Source organism: Scardinius erythrophthalmus (genome assembly GCF_964197995.2).
Source record: "Scardinius erythrophthalmus genome assembly, chromosome: 24".
Lineage (NCBI taxonomy): Eukaryota > Metazoa > Chordata > Actinopteri > Cypriniformes > Leuciscidae > Scardinius > Scardinius erythrophthalmus.
In genome coordinates, this window is record NC_138244.1 from 18,380,728 (window position 1) to 18,398,590 (window position 17,863).

Genomic DNA, 17,863 nt, shown 5'->3' on the forward strand with positions numbered 1-17,863 from the left:
AATTGCCTGACGTGAACGAAATGTGGTTTCACAGCGAAATCTGTGTCACAATCAGTCGACTGCTCTGATAATGATGCTGAATTATATGAATCCATTTACAAAATAAATAAATAAAGGGTCATTATTCATGATTTTTAACTTTCAGCAATAAAAATTTAATTATGTAAAAAAAACAAGGCTTTTTCAATAGAAGACGTCTAATAATACACTGTAACCGAGTCACTGCAAACGGTATCAATTTCTGTAAGACATTAGGAAATCTTTTATTAAACAGTTAGACACACTGTAGATGTGGTTTGGTTGTAAGATAATGGATTCCTCCAGTCTCCAAGAGCTCTATTTTCAGTTTGTAAGCCTCTTCAGAACAACCCACACATGAGACCCGGGGTCAGAGGTTATCTCATACACCTGCTCCAGCTCCACAACACACAATTTGCACGTTCTTACCCACAATCACACACACACACACACACACTTTTTAACAGCCACATGCATGCAAAAAGCGAAACCCACATGCTCACTTAGAACAAGACGCTCTCGTATTCAGATGCCGGTGAAGGTTTGAACAATCCCAACACTCAAAGATCAGAAAAATAGCTCATAAAACATGTGCTTCAATGCACGATCTTGTAATTCCTTGCAAAATCAAGTCGGGAAATTTGCATAAATATTTCATTATGCAAAAGACACATAAGAATGGCTTAGCGATGCATTTTGATGCAGCATAAAAACTCATTAATGCATATAACGCGTGCTATTTAGCTCAGCATCAACATACAGATACCAGAATTACGAGCCGGTTCAGTGTTGTGGTAATGCAATAACTGCGAGTGCAGTGGAGGTGAACTGCCGAAAAGCTTTCAGTGGGAGATTCACGGAGAGGGTGAGAAGGAGAAGAGTGGTGTTACCGCGGCTCAACACCAACATCCATTGCTTTTTCCACTCTCAACACCTCTCGCCTAATACAGAATGACAGCTGTGTGTGCGCGCGGGCAGAGAGGAGGGTGTGTGTGTGTGTGTCTGGCGGCATGGAGCGCGCTAATGGATCGGAGAGTGTAAATGTATTGTAAAGTGTATATACAAAAGAAAGACTTCAGATGAAAAGGAATGAATATGAGCATGCAGGTTATCCAGTCTAGAGGAGGCAGATGAGTGTGTGTGTGTGTTATGGCAGGGGGGTTGGGACCACTGAGCAGGATTACGGAGGCATGATCAACACCAGTATAGTGGTGTGGCGTTCACCCTGGTTGTTCACGGGCCAAAAAAATAGGTCAGTGGAACACGAAACACGCCGACGTCAACCCAAAACTACTGGCAGTCGACATGTCCTGTGTCCTGACTCAAACTCTCCTTGACCTCTTACCTTCGAAAACACACACACACACACTCACAACACAACACAAACTCTTGTTTCTGACTTGGAACAACGAGACCCCCATTTCTTGAAAAACTGACTTACTTAAAATAACCAAACAAGAAAAAATGTTAAATTTGCTTTCCACTGCAGCTCAGGAATGGGAAAAAACAGGTTCCAGCATCTTAGCCTCTTTTATTTTTTTTTAGACATTCCACTGCTTTAGAACTTTGTCTGACTAACTTAATTTCCCACCATAATGGAAATATATGACAATGCCACAACTTAATTTTACTGGAATGAAACCATGCATCTCTCTCTCTCTCTCTACATGAGACGCTCAAACAGAGAGTTGGCTGACTATAAATAAAGCCCTTTGCAGCTCGACTCGCTTGCACAAAAAAAAGGAAGTTTACAAAAAGGAGAGACAAAACCCCAGCATGCTTTTGTCCTCTTACCTTTCATAGCTGAAATCACAAAATACATCATTAAGCTCGGCGGTCCATAGGCGAGCGGGTCTCGAGGAGTGCACTGCTGTTTCAGCAGCAGCTGGCCAGCATAGCTCTGCCGCTCAGCTGCGCTCGCATGACCACACCACAATCCATGTGACTCTGACATCAGTGCTCCCTCGCTGTTGGGGCCCGCCCTTGGGTTGGGATTGGCAGAGGAGAGGCCAATGAGAGGGAGGCGGGAGGGGAAAAGGGGGTTGGGTCTTTTTTCACAGAATGCAATGGCTGTGACCGGAGCCGATGGGATGGGGTGAAGGAGGGAGGGTTCGGGGAGGCTGTCACTGTCTCTTCTGCTTTATCGCCAACAAGAGAAAGTCATAACAGAAGCACAACACCAAACAAGGTTTTTTTGTTTTGTTTTTTAGCTCTCAATCGTGATAGTAGAACAACTGCAAGAATGTTTAGTATGATGCAAAAAAGTAGTGGCAAAAAATAATATTTCATTGATTAAGTAGCCTATTGTGACATTGTTATTATTATTATTATTATTCTTTTTTTTTTTAAATCTTCAACTAAATTAAATAAACATGCCATGCACAACCTAGAACCCATTGTAACCTTGAAATGTACAATTTATGCATTTTGACAAACTATCTAACAGCTTTGTACAGTATGCAGATAGATAGATAGATAGATAGATAGATAGATAGATAGATAGATAGATAGATAGATAGATAGATAGATAGATAGATAGATAGATAGATAGATAGATAGATAGATAGATAGATAGATAGATAGATAGATAGATAGATAGATAGATAGATAGATAGATAGATATAGACTATTTATAACTTTTATAGAAAAAAATTCTACATTTAAAAAAATCTAGATGAACAAGTTGAACTCACTAATAATCTACTAATTGGTTGTCGAGTGACTAGTTGTGATCTTATTCCCTAAAAACAATTAGTAGACTGTACCATTGTGTAATTTAGTGGAAATCAATTTTTCACGGGGCCCTGGACATGTCCCCAACCGACAAGTGCTCATATATATATATATATATATATATATATATATATATATATATATATATATATATATATATATATATATATTTATATATATATATATATATATGTATGCTATATATACATTTATGATATATATACAAATATATGAACCAAAGTTTATGTTATCATGCCAATAAAGCTGCTGAACAAAACAGGAGGGGTAGAAAAAGGCAAGAGTCAAAAAAAATGTCATGTTTTTCGTTTGTCTTGGCGCTGTGGCGGCAGTCTCTCGCTTCCTGTGTGCTAATATTAGAGGGGCAGATGAGGCTGCAAGCAACTCCAGATGTTTTCAGAGAGAGAGAGAGAGAGAGAGAGAGAGAGAGAGAGAGAGAGAGAGAGAGAGAGAGAGAGAGAGAGACGTGTTACTGGCCGTCTCTCTGACCTCCCTCCAGGAAGCTGGTTTCATCTTTTCCTCTCTCAGTGCTCGGTGTCCTGCCTGCTGAGAGAGGTGCTCACACTGGCTGCCCTGGCAGCTGAGCTCCAGAAGATAGCAGGAGAGAGAAAAGAGAGAGACTCATCCTGATCCTTCCACCACACAGTGACTGTCTGATGAGTTTCACTATCTCACCATCCTTTTCATTTTCTCTCTCCATCGCTCCGTCGGAGACCCCCTCCCCCTCGTGAGTGCTCTCTCTCTCTCTCTCTCTCTCTATAATAATCTGCTCAGGCTTCTTAGCAGCTGGCTGCTCATGATTCTGGTCTTAGAGAGAGCTGGCTCCGGCCACAGACCAAACCCAGCTCCATTTTGAGCCCCTGCTCTTCTCATCTCCACCCTAAATTAATGTGAATCTGAGATAGCAATATTTCAGTGCATTAAAAATGGGGGGGGGGGGGGGATTATCTTCTATAATATTCCATTGAGCTGTTTTTTTTTGACTGACGCTATTGTCTATGTAATGTAAGTAATAATATTTACATTAAATAGGTAATTAATTAATATGCCCTCTAATAAAAAATAAATAAATAAAAACAATCATTGAGCAATCTTCGAAAATGTACACCATTGTAGAGGAGTTTTTTTTTTTTTTAAATAGGGTTTATTCCCCATGTAATTAGAATTTAAATAATTTAATTGTAATTTAAATAATGGATTCATGAATTATCAAATCACACACATATTGGGTTTCCATGTTTTATGGGGACTTTCTATAGACATAATGATTTGATACCTCACAAACTGTATATTCTATCCCCTTACACCAAACCTACCCATCACATAAAACTTTCTGCATTTTAAAATTGTCAAAAAAAGCCTTAGTGTGATTGGGGGCCAAAAAATGTCCCCACAAGGACAATCATTTCTGGTACTGCCATCAGTGTGTGAACATTTTTGAACATTTAGTGTTTACCTGATGTTTTCCTGATAAGCTGTCGTAGCAATGGTATTTTAATAGAAACTATTTGTAGCAAAGTACATTTTTGTCATAAACATATATGTATGTGTGATAGGCTACGGGTAAAATCACTGTTTACCTGAATGGCTATGTTTGCTATGTTAATTTAACACTAAATGAGCAGGAATAACTGCTGTGAATCCCTGAATAAAAAACAAAATGCAAATACACACTCCACACCTGATGCCATAAATCTCACAAATTACCGTCTGATCACGACCTCTTGTGTGATCCATTAGAGGCAGCGAAAATAAATTAACTCATGTTATGTCAACACTAATCCGTCAACGGTCTCCGCTTAATAAGCAAAATATAATTTCCCCTCCATGATTATCAAATGAGGTGTATCATAGCTGAAAATTAGCCGCGTCGAAAGTTGCATTAGCCTGCGTGGAGGTAGTTTAGCTTGTGTCACGCTGTGCTGTTAGCATTAGTGTTAGCGCTGGGCCTCTGTTAAGCTACTGTGCTTTTTGACCGTGTGGTACTCGCGCTCTTTGGATGAGTCAGTCCAACTGCAGCTTGTGGTAAGGTTAAACTGCTCTTCTCTGTTGAGATACTTGCGGTCGGTAGGTAAACAACAGTACTGTGGTTAGAGCAGACTGCTGAGAGAAAGGGTTTCAGAACAGCGTGCCTCTGGGCAGTGCAGTTCAGGTGAACACGTGTGTACGTGGAGTGGAAAAAAGGCTACATGTGCACTCGCATGCAAAAACCTACACGGCACGTTTTCTTCTTCCTAACCCTTTAGATCTCAGTACGATAACCCACGATTAGACTTCAAATGTGTTATCAGTAATGGTGAAAAAAGATGTCTGTGGCTTTGAGAGCTACACATAAAAAAGGAAAGTGGAACGTTTGTCGAATGTGTGATTGTTTGCAGTTGTGATTGTTTGCAACTGTAGCTCATACAACTTCTCAACTTTGCATATACATGATATAACCACTATGCCATTCATCAATAGCCGATACGTATCAGACAGTAAAACTGATATACAAAGCATTACCCTCCACAAAATACTAGGCATTTAGGACCAGCGAGGCATGTCAAATCACACTCTGTAATTTCCTAGTATGTTCCCAACCAGTCACTGGAGAGACGTCGGCATCTACAAGGCGTCAAAAATCAAACTGTGAAGAACCGCAACAATCAACCGAGGAATTAAGTGGTGTTAATGACAACAGCTGCCACCAGACAGGCCTCGTCTTCTCCGCTCAATGCCCTGGAATGCATTTCTCTCTCACTTTCAAACCTGGCTTTCCCAAACTCAGAACCAAGAGCTGTGGAGTTTGATGGAAGTCTCAGAAGACGCCACCTATTTTCAGGCAATGAATTGATTAAATTGGTTTGTTCAATCACATACTAGCCCCAACCCAGTGACCGTGAATTGCCAAGTAGGACACGTTCCTGGATCAGCATCCTTAATGGTCCTGGAACCTTCTAATCAACCGATCAGATTATAGGGATAGGGATAAGGGGTTAGGGCTCAAGGGCTTGAACAATGTTCTTCAAAATAAAGCCATTTCCTTGAGATTAAGGGTTGATATTTGGGAAAGGGTTAGGAAAGATTCTTTCAAGAGGAATGTTGTTCAGGACCAACAAAAGTTGTTGATCCAGGAGCACATTTACTTTGCAAAATCACGGTAACCAATGAATCTTACCCTAAAAACCGGTCGCCTTGATTTTCCAACATGTTTTGTTGATCCTGAAATAACATATTCCTGTCCAAAAACATAGTCCCACCCCTAAACTTAACCCTAACCATCACTTACATCTGACGTAAAAGGGAAACGGTGAATAAGAATGGTGCCCCTAACCCTGGTTTAAGGTCTAAACTTCACATCTACAGATAACTTATCGATCAAATCTGATCCATGATGTTCCAGGATAATGTACAACTTGGTGAAACCACAATAGCCACCTGGAACAAGAGGGCAAAGATTGGTTGACAAGAATATTGTTCCAAGAACAACAACAGATGTTGATCCAGGAATATCCCTCTTTTGTAAATCACATGAAACATAAATATGAGGTGAATTGTTTACACCACGTTTCATGTGCCGTTTTGCCTCAAGCATAGGTGCAATACAGTCTGGTTCTTCATAAAACATAAGTAAAGAACCCTAACCCAACAAGGCGATTTTCTAACCAACTTATATCAATTATTGGCCCAGCGTGGGTGTATCCCTACCACAGTTCAGCGAGGGCCAAAGGTCGACTCTGTCAATCTTTCCCTGTCTCTCTCCATAATCACAGCAGCCCTAGTCAAGTGTCTGGCTCTCCACCTCCTGATTAATTCAAGCAAATGTATTTATTGTAAACAACCCCTGTGGGATGGAATTCAATTGAGAGGGGACGCAGAGCATCCACTGGTGCCCCCGAGGAGCCAGGCGGAGGACTGCAGCCGATAATGGGCTCATTAGCAGTCTGTCAGTAGCATCCCACGCACGGGCAGAACAGCAGCTGATCCTCTATACTCTTTAACTCTTGCCTCTCCTCAACACTGAAACCACAGCATGGAGGGAAGGAGTTTGCTTTAATGAAACATAGCATGTAATCGAAGACAAGATGAGCTCTAAATGGCCCTCATATAAGTGTGAACGATTCATAAGTACATATTTGAAAGAATAATGTAGATGGTGCTGTAAAATGTAGGAATTTAAACACTCTCATAGAGGGTTTTATCATGCTAACAGTAGCATGCTAACAGTCACTCTTAACAGTGAGTGTTAACAAACTAAAACACTCTCATTGAAGTTCTGCCTCTACATTCATCCACTATAAAGCCCTGCTGTTAAAAAAGCTGAAGCTCAACAAGCTTTGACCTCAACCTCACCAAACAAATAGTTGGTTTTAATAAAAATGACATATCCTAATTATCTCACACTGAATATTTTGTTTTATTCTGAAATATTCTGGAAGTTAAATGTGTTACAAATGCCGTTTCAAGTCATTTCTTTCAGCACCCAGGCTAGCCTGCACTGTAATTTTGTCACAAGTAGCTATAACTTACAATGTGTTTCTCGGCACCCAAAACCACATCCTTGCATAATATGCACAGTAATCTCTGTGCTACAGTCACCTACTCTTTGTTTCAAGGTTTATTAAACGTTTCCCTAAACCCAGAGGGAAAGTGAGGAGGATGATGGTCTCACAGAGACAGATGCCACATACGTGACAAGAGATTCCTTCTAGAGCTCACAGGAAGGAACTAAAATCAATCCATCAACAACATACATCGAACAATATAATCACCTAGAGGCCAAAGCTACTGCTTTATCTGGATTAAGCCAAGAGTTTCTGTTACAGACCATCCTGACTGGAGGAACAACAGATATATCACAGAAGTGGCACATTCTTGCAGTAATGCTGAAAGTGACAAGGCAGCCAGTTCAGACCATTACTGAATTAACAAGTCACCCCTAAATACACACCAACAACCTCAATATGAATCCGTTTAATATATATCTATATGCCGAAGAGTGCGGGAGCACAATATCAAACCGTAAGCGCACGGGCCCATATAAAACAATCATAAACCAATTTAGAGCCATTCCAGGCAATTTCCTGTGGCTTCCATCTGAGAAGAGGACTTCAATAAATCACTCCGACAACAAGGGGAATATCTATTTCCAGGATAAATAGACAAGACTATTGGGCTTCTTTTCGTTGAAAGAGAGGGAGACGTTACAGAGGGAGTTCAAACACACACACACACAAAACACAACAGTGAAAGGATTTAGAGAATTAGAGAATGAGTTCATTTTCCGAAATTTTAGCACTGATGTTTGATCAGAGACTTGCTTAACCACCACAAAAAAACGTTCACACATCATCATTATAAACTAATCTCTGAAATCAGCATTGGGGTGTTCGATATCTGAAGACCACTTTCTTACTCCAAATGTCACATTTGAATCTCACAGAAGACGAAGAAAGGGGGTTATAAGACCAAAATTAATCCCCTCATCAAGACCCAGACAAAAAGTGTTCCCAGTAGCATCGAACAAAACAAAAAATGGGCCAATTTCTTCGTTAGTGTGCGATATAATGACACTATGCTCTAAAGAATGACTCAGCCTCAGTTTGGGAAGCAATTATTGAAAATGGGCCAATATGATTGGTTTCATTGCACATTTTGGATACCACTTTGGGGAAATGGCTTAAAATAAAATATTGCCAAATACCCACTTTTTACTGGAACATGTATGAAATATTGAAACTTCACTCTTTCCCAGCCAATGACGGAAATTTACGGCTTTCACTATTATATGGTAGGGGGCGCTATGACACATATTCTTAAAGAGTACTGAATCTCCTAATCAAAAGACATGTGAAGAAGAAGCAGAAACAAGCAATATCATATTTAAGCAGATGCATATGTAAAATAACGCAATCACCAAATGAAATGTCGACCCAGCAAGAGCTATAGGACTGTGAAGCATTAGGTGTGTTGATGGACTTGATCTACACCATCTATGTTTTGATCATCGTTCTCAATCCGATCCAGACGTAGTCTTTGACAAAAACGCGATTTTCTCGACTGTTTGCTAAAAATGTTGCTTTTTTATGAAACTTACACACATTCAAGTGTTGATAAAAAGGAATGTATGAATGTATGATTTCTTTTGCTTGTCAAGCAGAGGGTCTGTTCTTTCTTTTGATATATTGCATTTTCAGACAGCCATACAACAAAATATTCTGGAGGCCATGGAACTTTTGTGAAAATGATAAAAAAATGCTGGCGGTGGCTGGCAAATATTTTCAAAAACGCTGGTGGGGAAAGAGTTTTTCATGTGTCATATTTAAAAAAATGTAGGCCTTTGTTGAAACTCTTTATAGGGCTTTTATTTTCTGACTAAGAAACATTTCTTTTCCCCAAAACATTTACAAAATCATCAAAATGTAATTGTGCTGTAAGCAAAGATTAATAATCAACAAAATAAAAGGAGCCAAGTCACCAGACGAAACGTCTAGAGCAAATACAAACAGACTTGCCGAGAACAAAGCACGGAGACCAGAGACAGAAAGCTATGTTTGACATGTTACTCAAACAAATCTCCAATCCTCCTCTACACTGAGTGTGTTTACTTCAAATTAAATTTGAACCCTTCCAGGTATTAATAATATGGAGACGTTTGGCAGTAAACAATTTGATAAGCATTAAACTCCCCTTGTGCTCAGCCTAATTGAAAACATCAGATGGCCCCAAGCGGCTGTTTGCTTGCTGTTGCCGTCGATGTTGTCGCTGCTCGGTTAGTTTTAATAGAGCAGAGATGTCAAACCAATTTCTTTGTCTTTGGGCATTTTCTCATGTTGCAGACGTGGTTGAAAGAGACAAACAAATAAATGTGTTTATGAGATTAATTTGAGAGCGGTGAGAGAGGCAGTCAAGGTGAGCTGCGAATCGCTAATAGCAAGGACAAAAAAATAAGAGAAAAAAATGCTCAGAGGACCGAGGTGAAAATACTTCAAAAATGAGAATAAGTGCCTCAGGTGTGGGATCCTATTTAAGATCATATCAACCGATAGATTAAACCGACTGGAGAATTTGTGCTTCACTATGGTAAATGTGTATCGCCTTAGAGCTTAAGAAAGGAGAATGAAAAAAAATGAGGAGTTCTGTCTTGAAAAATATGCGAAGATCTCATCCAAGTTTTTGGAAAGAGAGTTAGAGAGTTTGAGAGAAGGAGACAAGGAGGAGGAGGGGACATAACACCATGTACCGGGGTCTGAACCGGGGCCAGGAAGAGATGTTCAGCATCCTAATGATCTCTTTCTTCCTCCCCGTGAAGCTGCTCGAAACTCCCTTTCCCCGAAAAAAAAGGAAGCGGAGGTGATTGGGAGGGGAACCTCGTCTGCGTCTCCACAGGAAGTAGGGCAGGTGATTTTGGGTGTGATAATTACGGTCATAACTAGGCATGAGGGATAGGTAATGGCCCTTCTTATCCTTCATGTGGATAGTCGGCGGTCGCCGCGACTGTCGCGGGCAAAAAGCATGATTATGTTGTTCTTTGCGCGCTATGACTGCTGTACGAGCCCTGAAGACTGCTGAAAAGGGCAGCGGGGGAGCGTGGCCTTTGAGGGGGAAGTTAACGAATGAACTTCATTATTGAGGAGCATACCGGGGAGACCCCCTGGAGCGGGTGATGTATTACCCCGTGTCAAGAAAACATGCAACGCCCTCCCCCAACACACACTACATCCTCAATGCCAAACGATTACATCAAATCTAAAAGAAGGGATAGGTGAACAGAAAGTTTACTTAAGATTGCATGAAACATAAGAGGATAAAGGCATTCATACACACACACACAACTGAAAATAGGGATGTAAACATAAGTTTACTTAAGATTTTGAGACGAAAAATAAAGAATAATATATGAAATTGGCAGCTGTACCAACGCATTCTCATCCTTGGGCGTCATATACTGACGCTTTTGACATTTCGTCGACATCGAACGCACATGGCACCCTCTAGCGTCATTATGAGACGCACAGAGCTTTGTTCGGTTATGGGTAGGTTTAGGTCTGGGGTAGGGTTAGGGTTAGACCACTAGGAGGCGCCTTCTGGCCCATTTCTATCTGCGTCTCATATTGACGCTAAAGGGTGCCATGTGCGTTGGATGTAGACGAAATGTCAAAAGCGTCAATATCTGACGCCCTAGGATGAAATTTTTTGAGTAAACGTAAAAAAAAAAAAAAAAACTGTTTACTTAAATGGAAATGAAAAATAATAAACAACTTTGTAAAATGGAGTTGAGTAAAGATTTTTACTTTAGAAAACGGCAGCTGAACATACTGGGAAAACAAGGCCAGAAAAAAAAAAAAGTCAGCAAATGTTAATATTACTTGAGATAAAAAGTTACATAGAAAAGAAAAATAAGATATTTAAATAGGAATTTAGTGGAAAACTTCATTTGCATATACATGTTGTTGTTGTTGCTTAGTTATTTGGTGTATGAAAGTACTTTCCAAGCTATAAGGTCAAATTGGTTTTCAACCACAGCTGTGACACGCAATAACTCTTCTCAATAATTTTGAAGTCGGAGGTGCGTCACTTTACCACATCGCTCTACCATAGAGGAGCAGACCGCAGAGAACCTCCACCTCTCAGAGCGCAAACTCAGCTCATTTATTAGGATTTACGTTGTCCTGCAACTTACCCTCCAACTAAAACACCATTATATTCCCGCAAGATACCGTAGCTGTGGGAGAGGCTTTTCTCCTCAAGATTGAGGGAGTTCTTGAGGCTACGATACTCCTTGAGTTTGGCCCCTTTCGGTAGGCCCAAAACAACAGTCTTTTTCTTTCTCCCCGTCCATTTTTAAGCTTCTGGTCAGAGGGCTCTCAGCTTTTCTCTTTACTGTTGACTTATGAGTTAGCCAGGGATGTTTGGGAGCTATTTATCACGGGCCTGGCTCGTCCTGCACCCTCACACATTAGTAATGTTCTCCACCGAGGAGTAGGCCTGTCACAGCTCTCTTCCCCCGGAACCTTTGAACAAGGTAGGTCACGGCGAGGCCTCGTGCATGCCCCACTTTTAGTATTTCACGGCACCTTTAAATTCGCCCAGGCCCGATGCGGACAGAGGCGTCCTAGGGGCATCGTGGGTACTGAGTGATGCTCTTGCGACTTGAAACGGAAGAAGCGACAGATCTTTTCTTCCATATTGTGGGTATAGGGGATTATTAAAAAAAAAGAAAAAAATGCAGGGCGGGACTTGCTTCAATCTATCGATTGTTGTTTGGATGTTGAGATGTGTGTGCGGCTATCAAAAGTGGAGGCAGATGAACGAGAGCTTGAAGGGGTGGGGTTTAACCGAATGACATGATTGGAGAAGTCCTGCATACATCACCAGAAAGAAGTCTGTCATTTTTACTGGAAGTTTCAGTAATGACATTATGGTTAAACATTACTAGGTCAAAAAAAAAAATTTTTCAAAAACTTTACAATAAGGTTTACTTAGTTAACAGTAGTTAATGGATTAGCAATATATATTTTTTATACAGTATTATTAATCTTTGTTAATGGTGGTTAATACAATTACAACTGTTCACTGTTAGTTAAGCTTAGTTTTCTGATCCATTAAATAATATAAATGATCCAAGTTTCACTATTAACTAGTTGCTTATTAGCATGCATATTACTAGGATATTGGCTGTTTATTAGTACTTATAAAGCACATATTAATGCCTTATTCTACATGACAGTTTTCATTAATCTTTCCCAATACCTAAACTTAACAAATACCTTATTAACTATTAATAAGCAGTAATTCAGATTTTATTGAGGTAAAAGTTAATGGTTAATAGTGAGAATTAGACCCTAATCTAAAGTGTGACTATACTAACTATACAACTTTTTATTTCAATAATGAATTAGTAAATGGTAAAATTAACATGAACAAAGGTTATACTACTAACATACTAGACATACTACTAACTATAAGTAACTTTGCAAGTACATGCCAACTTATTCTACTAACCCTAACACCTAACAGTCAGCTAATACTCTAATAAGAGTTAGTTGCAAAGTTACTTATAGTAATGTCTAAAGTAGACTGTTGAAAAAGTGTAACCTTAATAAATGCTTTAGTAAACTAATGTTAACAAATGGAATCATATTGTAAAGTATTACCAAACATTTTATATAAAATGATACGATGCACGATGGATTTTGTTTTTCATAATAAAATCAATAACATGCATTTAGAAAATAGATAGGGTGGATTTTCATTTCATGCTGACATTCAAGCAATGCATTTCATTACGCGCATTACCTGGGAGTCGAACTTGAAATCTTGCCTCTCTAGCGCAATGCTCTACCAATTGAGCAACAGGAACTCAAAAGACATCTCCTATAATAAGCAAACAAAGCGGCAACCTCATTGGAGGAATTAAAAAAAAATCCCCCAACCTTAAGACCACTTCTTATGTCTCTTCCTGTTTTCAGATTTGTCATTTTATTTTCTGTTTGGACGACAAATGCTGTTTGAAACCAAAACACAGGATTAAAGGATAAAGTTGCTGTGCGTCGACCTTGATTCAGTAATCCAGTACATTATTGGGTAAATGTACATTTGTCTCAGGAACACATCTCCTAGAGGAGTGTAATCTCTCTCCGTTACGACAGCTTCTTAACCCAACCCAAAATGTGATGAGCGCTTCTTTCTGCAAATCAATCTAACTTAAAATTCCTCCTGAGCTATTTGTAATCTGCGGGGCTAAGGAATGTAATATTAAAGGCCCCGTTCACAAATGAAACATTGATTTCTTGTCTTCTGTGAAACACAAAAGGAGATATTTAGCAGAATGTCCTGGCTGCTCTTTTCCATACAATGAAAGCTCCAAAAATCAGCACCATAATAACAGTCTGAATTACGTGTACTTATATTTCAAGTTTTCTGAATTCATGCCGAATGGATTTGTGTGAGAAACAGACCAAAATGTGTCATTAAAAGCATTTAGATGAGATTTGAAAGCTACAGTACAGTGGAGCGGAAAATTATAGAATTTTCTATTTTGTTTGTAATGTCCCTTTAATATACCTTAAAAAAATAGTTACTATTAATTTTCAAGAACTATTCACTTTAAAGGGTTCTTTATGTCAAAAAGCTATACTGTTTTTCTGTGTTCGTCTGCAGTGTACAGTATATGGCAGGATGCAACCGATTTGAATTATGCAAGCAAAAAATTAAAGAGGCGAGTTCTTTAATGACCATGTGGTGAAAAATGAAGTTGATCTTTGGAGCGAGTCCACCACATCATTAAGGAGTCTGCCACTTAATCAGAATGGATACAAAGCCGGCAAGGTGCTAAGTGCGCAGGTGGAGTCGCACTGACAACCGCTGATACATTAAAACGCAGTGAGAAAGAGGGAAGATGGTACAGGTAGAGGAGAAAAAAAGACTTGAAAAGGACAAACCAGCGAGACCTATATGGCCAATGTTTTCCTTCCTCTGTATTAAAAGAATGGTTCACCCAAAAATGTACATTCTGTCGTCATTGCATACCTGTTTGACGTACTTTCTCTAAGAAACACACAGATTGAATAATGTGCCGGTCATTGCTTTCCATGCAATCACAAATAATGATATCTGTATCTTTCAATCCTCAAAAAGGATGTATAAAAACTATAAAAGTGCTCCATATGACTTATGTGCTATATTTAAAGTACTCTGAAGTCATGATAGCTTTGTTTTGGGTGAACTTTCCATTTAACACAACTTTCATTAGGACCAAAAGATAAACACAGCTATAATCTCTCAGATACAGCTTCTGCAGTCTGTTCTTCTGCAGTTATGAAGTGGTTTTCCAATGGTTTCTAAAGTATCTATAATTTGAAAGACTGATGTCTTTGGAAACCCCAGTCTTTTGCATGGTTTATTCAACAAAATTACAAGTGAATAATTTAGAAACAGAAGTTTTACAAGGATAATTATAGTTCTCATTATTCCAGAGTGCATAATTGTCTCTGCACTTGTACAGTTATTGCCATTGAAACTCACATAATAAAGATGGTTTGTGAAGAGGCATAATTCTTAAGGTTCATCATAATATCCTTATTTCCACAGTTACTCAACTGAAGATTATGTATGTTTGGGATCGTACGATTTTTAAACAAGTTTCTGAAAGTCTCTTATGCCCACCAAGGCGGAAGACAAATAAAACATTTCTTATAATTATCAATATTGAAAACAGCTGTGCTGCTTCATGTTTTTGTGAAAACCATAACACTTTCTTTGATGAATAGAAATTTCAAAAGAACAGCATTTATTTGAAACAGAAATCTTTTGTAACATTATAAATATCTTTACTGTCACTTTTGATCAATTGAATGCATCCTTGCTGAATAAAAGTATTGTTTCAAATATAAATCAAATATTGGTCAGAATAAGCTGCGATGTGGACATGGGGATGGTTTCACAAAGATAGACTTTGACTATGGCTTAGATATAGTAGATAGTCAGACTTCAGTTAGACATCTAAATCAGACCGTTGCACAAAGCACTTAAGACTCTGACTATCTTAAGTAGGACTACACTGCAATGCATTCTGGGTAAAATAAGACACTTTTCAAAACAAAAAACATGGCGGATCGAGTAAGCGCATTCAACCGCTCGGTGCAGTTTACCCGAACGGAAAATATGTGTTTGTTGGAGGAGTATAAATGACGGAGTACGTTTTTATGTTTCCACTGTTCGATCGCGCCCATGCCTCTCTCTCTCTCTGACACACACACACACACACACACACATTCCAGCATTGCAATCTTGACATCGCAGCCTATTATTATGCAGCGTTCACACCAAACGCGAATAGAGCGTCAAATTCGCGTCTAGTTTGACGCTTGAACATTTTAAATCCATTCGCGCGTCCAAGGCGAATAGGACGCGCGTATAAAGCGAGCGTTTGAAGCGAAATAGACGGGCATTCAGAGCTATGACTCCACTATGACTCTACTACCCCCTGTTTGAGAAGTCACGGTGTATTGCATTTCACGCATCACCAGTGACGCTTGCGTATGAAAGGGACCGCGTCGATCGTTGCTCGCGTTGACTATGTAACGGCCCTAACAGTTACAAGGACATTTTACTTGGGAATGTAGTAACAAGAAGAAATGTTTAAATTATGAGCTATTTTCCCTTTTCTTTTGGCAGTTTGTAATGTAACTGATTGTTACTGCTGGTTGCCAAGGTTACATAGAGTCTTAGACCTAAGTTAGCCTGGGGGTGAGGTGTCTAAGTTTTTTGGTCTAAATTAAGTCAGTCTTTATTTTTGTGAAACAGTCTAACTTGCATTAGACTAGTCATTGAGCAAATTTTAGACTTGTCTAACACTATAGACCGGTCTAAAATAGCTTTGTGAAACCGGCCCCAGGTCTTACGCCATTTAGTCAAAGCTCTGGCTGTGGGAGACTAGGTGTGTGTCTTCTGTGAATGTGTGCATGAATGTGTCGGCTTGCACGCACCAGACCGTAGAGGAAGCTAATGATGGCGCAAGGACATTTCATCAGCACCATCTTAAACATCAGCAGTCAGCCTCCATCAGTGGCGTTCATATCTGCCGGAGCCAGATGACCTCCGTTTCTGTCCTGCCCCATGAATCAAAGCCCTCATTTCATGCTGACATGCTGCACTTGTCGGCCACTGGACGGCTGCGCGAGACAGAAAAGTGATGAGACATGAAGAAAGTGGGGAGTGACAGATAACCCGCTTTAGCTTGTACAAGGCCACTTCACCGAATGGCAAGGCAGGTGCACTATGGTGCCGCCCAAATGCCCACGCAGGCACGTGCCTGTCCACTGTCACTTGCTGCGGTCTGCAAAGTTGTAATCCACCTTAGCAGATGGAGCTCTGTATACAATCCACAACAACAAACACGCATTGTGTGCATGACACATGTCACTCGCCGTTGTTTTTCTAGGCTGACATCTCTTCACAACAAGGTCTTTCAGGTTCAGAGGGACTCACAAAGGGACAGCATGGCTGGAGAAGAGCTGACGAAGCTGAGGACGGCACAAAGCATGCCCACCACAGAGGGGAAGAGACAGATTATGTGACTACAAAGAAACTGAAGGGGGCCCAGTACCCATCCTTGAGTAACCCCTACTGTAACAACCCCACGCCAGACCCGAGCCTGGTCAAAAAGGACACAAAAGCCACCATCATGTCAAACCTCTCTCATTTAGAGAGCCTCAGCCAAAGAAGGTGATGGAGGAGCAAAAAAAGCCTTGCTTCAATTTATACAATTTATGCAAAAAAAGCCCATTCACTAAGGCCCATTTGCAATTCGGCAAAATGGCCGACCATAATGCTTTCGCTGAAAAATGACGTGCTGTCATTTTGTGTGGATGGAAGAAAAAGTATCGAGGGAGAGAGAAGAAAAGGATAAAAATCATGCTGTCCTGGTTTACGACAAATAGATGTCTCTATTGATTTCCTTTTTACTGAAGCGGCCCATCCTTCCCTGTTGTGAATATACTGACCTATTTCTGATAAAAAATGACAGGCTATTATGGATTAAGGCAAAGTGTCCAAAAAGAAAATATTCTTTCCATGGCACATACAAATGGAAAAAAAGACGAAACATAATCTATTGTTAAAATTGGAGAGTGTCAATTTGAACGAGCTGCCGAGAGTGTCTCTTGTTGTTTGAGGATGGAAAACTTTGGGTTTCTGAGGCATGCTGAGAGCGAAATCGCTTTGTCAGAAAGCACACTCCTGGGACGCTACGTCCATTCAAAACAGTCTCTCCTGACGAGCTTGTGTTCACTTCATTTACCAAGCACTTAGCCAACTGGCGTGACAAAAAACATACACCGTGGCATGCTGTGACCATAACTTCTCTTGATAGAAGCCATATAACAAATCTCTTCCATATGTCAGTCTTTACAAAACAAGATGTTGAAGGTCACGCCTTGGTGACTTGTTGCTTCTCGATCTCGTGTCACTCTTAAATCCTTTCAATGCTTTCCAGCCCTTCATCTGGAGCGCATAACCAATCTTGACAAAATCATCATATCAATTTTTCCTCAGAGAGGCTGTATGCCAAATCAAGACAAGAAGATTAAATGTATTTCAACAAATAGGCTCT

The 17,863-nt window shown here is 39.9% G+C and overlaps 1 protein-coding gene across 2 annotated transcripts in view; it reads right to left on the reverse strand.

The window, feature by feature from the left end:
- The window catches only part of roraa (RAR-related orphan receptor A, paralog a), a 289,292-nt gene that overhangs the window by 64,567 nt on the left and 206,862 nt on the right, over positions 1-17,863 (reverse strand). The window contains exon 1 of one of the 2 annotated variants that reach the window (XM_081356865.1): positions 1,813-1,961. The exons of the other annotated variant lie outside the window; for it this stretch is intronic. Coding sequence (XP_081212991.1) covers positions 1,813-1,843 — 31 coding nt within the window. The 5' untranslated portion in view covers positions 1,844-1,961. Of the gene's footprint in view, positions 1-1,812; positions 1,962-17,863 lie in introns of those variants that run through there. 2 annotated transcript variants of the gene reach the window in all.